This window comes from Hemibagrus wyckioides, linkage group LG19 (genome assembly GCF_019097595.1).
Source record: "Hemibagrus wyckioides isolate EC202008001 linkage group LG19, SWU_Hwy_1.0, whole genome shotgun sequence".
NCBI lineage: Eukaryota > Metazoa > Chordata > Actinopteri > Siluriformes > Bagridae > Hemibagrus > Hemibagrus wyckioides.
The window spans coordinates 1007811-1012942 of record NC_080728.1 but is presented as its reverse complement, the minus strand read 5'-3'; the positions used below and the strand labels follow the sequence as shown (position 1 = coordinate 1012942).

Below are 5132 nucleotides of genomic sequence, written 5' to 3'. Positions count from 1 at the left end.
TTAATTCTTCTCTAAGCACTGGCTATGTGCCTAAATCTTTTAAGCTAGCAGTTATCAAACCCTTGATTAAAAAACCGGACCTCGACCCCTGTCAGCTGTCTAACTATAGACCGATATCAAACCTGCCCTTTATCTCCAAGATCCTAGAAAAGGCTGTAGCACAGCAGTTATGTTCAGACCTGCATAGAAATAACATTTATGAAACGTATCAGTCAGGATTTAGACCTCATCATAGCACAGAGACAGCACTGGTTAAAGTGGTCAATGACCTGTTACTGGCTTCTGATCAGGGTTGTGTCTCCTTACTGGTGTTACTCGATCTTAGTGCAGCTTTTGACACCATTGACCACACTGTTCTACTTGATAGACTAGAACATGTTGTTGGTGTTAAAGGAACAGCCCTCTCCTGGCTCAGGTCTTATTTGACTGACCGTTATCAGTTTGTAGATCTAGATGGTGACTTCTCCATGCATACCAAGGTTATGTTCGGTGTTCCACAAGGTTCTGTTTTAGGCCCACTGCTTTTCTCCCTTTATATGTTACCCCTTGGTGCAATTATTCGTAAACATGGTATTAGCTTCCACTGTTATGCAGATGACACACAGCTATATGTTTCAGCGAAGTCAGATGAGAGACACCAGCTTATTAAGATAGAAGAATGTGTAAAGGACATTAGACATTGGATGGCCACTAACTTTCTCCTGCTTAATTCGGACAAGACAGAGGTGCTTGTACTAGGACCACAGGCAGTTAGAAGTGAGCTTTCTGATTACAGAGTAATGGTGGATGGTCTTTTGGTTTCATCTTGTCCAGCAGTAAAAGATCTTGGTGTGATTATTGACTCTGGTCTTTGGTTTGAAGCTCATGTAGATAATATCACTCGGGTAGCCTTCTTCCATCTTAGGAATATTGCTAAGATAAGAAATATGTTGTCGCTTCATGATGCAGAAAAATTAGTTCATGCTTTTCTTACCTCTAGGTTGGATTATTGTAATGTCTTACTGTCTGGATGTTCCAGTAGGAGCAGAAACAAGCTCCAGTTAGTCCAGAATGCAGCAGCTAGAGTCCTAACTAGAACCAGAAGATATGAACACATCACTCCTATTTTAGCCACACTACATTGGCTCCCAGTCAAATTTCGCATTGATTATAAAATACTGTTACTAACCTATAAAGCACTAAATGGTCTTGTGCTGCAGTACCTGAGCGATCTTTTAGTCTTTTATGATCCGCCACGCCTACTCCGATCAAAGGGTGCTGGTTACTTGGTAGTACCTCAAGTAGCAAAGGCTACAGCAGGGGGCGGAGCTTTCTCTTTCAAAGCCCCAAAGTTATGGAACAGCCTTCCAATTAGTGTTGGGGATTCAGACACAGTCTCAATGTTTAAGTCTAGGCTGAAGACACATTTGTTTAGTCGAGCTTTTAATGTATAGTTTTCTTAGGTAAAGGAGCAGATCTGGAAGGTTCATGGTCATAGAGTGTTTGGTGACTGGGATGTGTTGGATGCTGTCATCTTACCACCCTCACATGGTCACTCAGGTTTGCTGACTGTGAAGTGGTTGGATGCTTTATGTCCCGGGAAGCCTTCATGTCTGTGACCTTCTGGCTCTCCCTTTTAGTTATGATGTCATAGCTAGTCTTGCCGGAGTCCCTGCCTGCACTTTACACATAATTCTACATTGTCTTTAAGCATCACATGATCAAAAACTTAATATCTTTCTCTTTCTCTCTCTACCTTCTCTGTCGTGCTATACACCCCACTCCTGAGGTCCCAGTGTTTGCCAGTTTCCAGTGTGACCGCTGCCCTACCCCTGGTCTGAGTCTCGCCGCTTGATGGTGCCCACTGATGCTGTGGATGGATCTGTGTGGACCAGGACACAGCCATGGACAGAGCCAATTGGGGACTTTCACACCATCACAGATCTGCCATTTCATCTGTCAGCTTGTGACAGCAAAGAATTAGTGTTTATAATGACCTTAGAAACTACACTGACCTAATAGTTCCTCATGGGTCATTGATTGCTGTTGTAGAAAGGACATTAATTAGCTACAGTTACATTATTTTCTGTTTAGTGTCACCCAGATGAGGATGGGTTCCCTTCTGAGCCTGGTTCCTCTCAAGGTTTCTTCCTTTCCATCCCAGGGAGTTTTTCCTTGCCACCGTTGCCACAGGCTTGCTCATTAGGGATAAAATAGGATAAAATAGTCTAATTATAGAATTTAATAATTTATTCTTATTTCTAGTTAATTAGTTATTTTTTATTATTATTTTTCATTTTCCCCTCCCCTTTCTCTGTTTTCTTCTTTTGTAAAGCTGCTTTGAGACAATGTTCATTGTAAAAGGCGCTATACAAAATAAACTGAATTGAATTGTTTGACCATCACCTGGAGTGTGATTGGATGAAGGATATTGGATTATTTAAATAGAAAAGTTATTTAATTCAATTAGCACAAAACGTAACTAGTATATTTATATTATTATTTATATGATTAATGATTGTAAAAGGCTTTTACTCATTCTCCAAATTAAGATGCTGACACCATCTCAGATTCAGCTCAAAAGCATCAAAGTGAAGGTCTTGGAAGTGAGCCAGAGACAGAAAAGATAATTATGATTGAAACAGAAGGGAGGGAGGCAGAAAGCAAAGAGGCAGAAGCAGAACAAGAATATATGGAGAGTGAGGCAGCCACAGCAAGAGATAAAGAAACAGAAGATTATGAGTTTTTGATTCAGTTACAAAATCCATCAGATCCTGCCCATGTAAAGAAATACAACATAGAGTACAATGTGGCCTTCACAAAATTTTTTAATTCAGTAGGACCATGTCATCCAATTTTAAAGTTTTCCAAAAATGAGAAAGGATGGTCATTTCAGGGCCAGTGGTATGAGGAACATCCCTGGTTAGAATATTCTCCGGAGAACAATGCAATGTACTGTTTCAGCTGCAGAGTTTTTATGAATGATGAAAAATATAAGAGCAGGACAGGATGGAAGTCAGTTGGGGTATGTCAGTGGAAGCAGGCTAAAGGGAAAATGAAGGAGCTTAGCAGAACAGAGGCACACATGCTAGGCATGATTCGGTGGAATGCTTTTAAAAGAAAGGCATTGGATACAGCTTTGGAAAAGGCTGACTATGTAGCACAAGCAGCCAAAGAAAGAGAAAGGCAAAACAACAGAGAAATTATCTCCAGATTGATTGACATTATACTGTACTTGGCAAAACAAGGCATGGCCTTCAGAGGTGATAATGAAAGTCTCTCAAGTTCAACCAAAGGAAATTTCTTAGAGCTTGTGGAATTGCTTGCCAAATATGACTGTTCTTAAACTTCATCTTGACAGTGTCAAAGGAAAAACAAGAAACACACAAAAAAGCACAGGTGTCTCTCCTCTCCAACAGAATACAAAATGACCTAATTAAAGCAATGGCTACATATGTGAAACGGGTCATACTGAAGGAATTGAGGGAAGCATCAAGATTCTCTATTTTGCTTGATGAGAGTACTGATGTTTCACACGTTGAACAGGTGTGCTTTGTGGTATGTTATGTACATGACATGACCATAAAAGAACGCTTCATTCAGCTCTGTGATATTCAATCTACAACAGGAGAAGAGCTTGAAAATCTTGTGTTGAACATACTGAAGGAGAACCAGCTGAAAGTTGATGACATCTGTGGCCAGGGTTACGATGGAGCAGCAAATATGAGCGGACCATACAAAGGACTACAGTCCAGAATACTACAACAAAATGAAAAAGCCTTATATGTGCATTGCCATGCTCATTGTTTGAACCTTGTGTTAGTGGAGAGTGCAAAGTCAAGCATACACTTTCTCAATTTTTTTTTTTTTAGAGTAGTTGAAAAACTATACACCTTCATTGCCAATTCCACAAAACAACATGCAGCATTTTTCCAAACGCAGCAAACCATGAATCCAGGCCAGCATCCCCTTGAGTTACAGAAGCTCTCAGACACCTGATGGAGCTGCAGGGAAAGAGCCCTGAAGACTCTCAAAAAATGCCTCCCTGCAGTTGTACAATTCCTTGAAGATCTGACAAAGTCTGAGCCACCTGATCCAGCTGCAGGAGAAGCTAACATGCTTTTGCATAGCATTAACTTTGAATTCCTCCTTTGTTTGGAGATAACTATTTTTATGGAAACAGCAGTTGCTTCAAATGTTCTTCAGCAGCAAAACCTGGACTTGGCAGCAGCATACACTGTTGTAAATGGTTTCATTAGCAGAATGAACACACAGAGGAACGAAGAGCAATTCAGGGAAATATATCACAATGCTACCACTCAAGCAGAGGCAGGTGGAATCAAAGTGCCTGAGGTAATTCCAGGGCAAGCAAGATGGTGAAAAGTACCTGCAAAATTTAAGTACTGTTCCACATCAGCAACAGAGGACCAACAGTCACAGACTTTAGAGGAGTACTACAGAGGAAAGATGTACTTCACTTTTTTGGATTCCCTGATTCAGGAACTCCAGAGACAATTTCAAGGGAAAGGGAACACTGACAAAATCCTTACATCAATGAAAGGCTTGCTTGACACATCAAAGTGGAAAGATACTTTAAATGATGAAGCACATAATGCTGCCTATAGTCTGTGTGAGTTTTACGGTTTTCAGGAGGAGGAGGAACAGCTGCAAACTGAGCTTAGAGTTTTCCACTCTTCATACACATGCTCACAAAAAAGTGCCCATGCAATGTTGAAAACATTCAAAGAATTTGATGCCCATGTTGTGTTTCCAACACTTTTTATGCTGCTGAAAATCTTTGCAACAATACCAGTCTCAACAGGTACTATAGAATGCACATTCTCAAAGATGAAGCTGGTAAAAGCTAAACTTCGTAATCTGTGTGGACAAGAATGACTCTCTGATCTTCTGCTTCTGGCCATTGAGAAGGACATCTCAATAATAAAAGATGAGGTTATCAAAATCTTTCAGGAAATGGTACCAAACAGAAAGGTTTTGCTGTGAAATTAAGAGATACTGAGAGACAAAGAAAAACATGTAAAAAGTTCATGGTATTATCAGAGATCTGCATTCATAATTTATCATTAAAATATCTACAATAAAGACAGAAAATTATTATTATATAGTGCCTGGTGTCTTGTCTTTTATTTGGG

At 40.1% G+C, this 5132-nt stretch overlaps 1 protein-coding gene across 1 annotated transcript; it reads left to right on the top strand.

Annotated features, from left to right (window-relative positions):
* The first annotated feature begins 2452 nt into the window (after window positions 1-2452).
* LOC131369967 (zinc finger MYM-type protein 1-like) lies at window positions 2453-4926 on the top strand. Its single transcript, XM_058416896.1, has 2 exons — window positions 2453-3317; window positions 3374-4926. The coding sequence occupies exons 1-2, from the start codon at window positions 2612-2614 to the stop codon at window positions 3976-3978; spliced, it is 1311 nt and encodes a 436-aa protein (XP_058272879.1). The 5' UTR covers window positions 2453-2611; the 3' UTR covers window positions 3979-4926.
* Window positions 4927-5132: the final 206 nt, after the last annotated feature.

Excerpts from the sequence above, each read along its gene's own strand:
- LOC131369967 (XM_058416896.1), top strand. The coding sequence starts at position 2,612 with ATGATTGAAACAGAAGGGAGGGAGGCAGAAAGCAAAGAGGCAGAAGCA. Across the intron at positions 3,318-3,373 it reads ATTGCTTGCCAAATATGACT|CACAGGTGTCTCTCCTCTCC; the intron begins GTTCTTAAACTT and ends CACACAAAAAAG.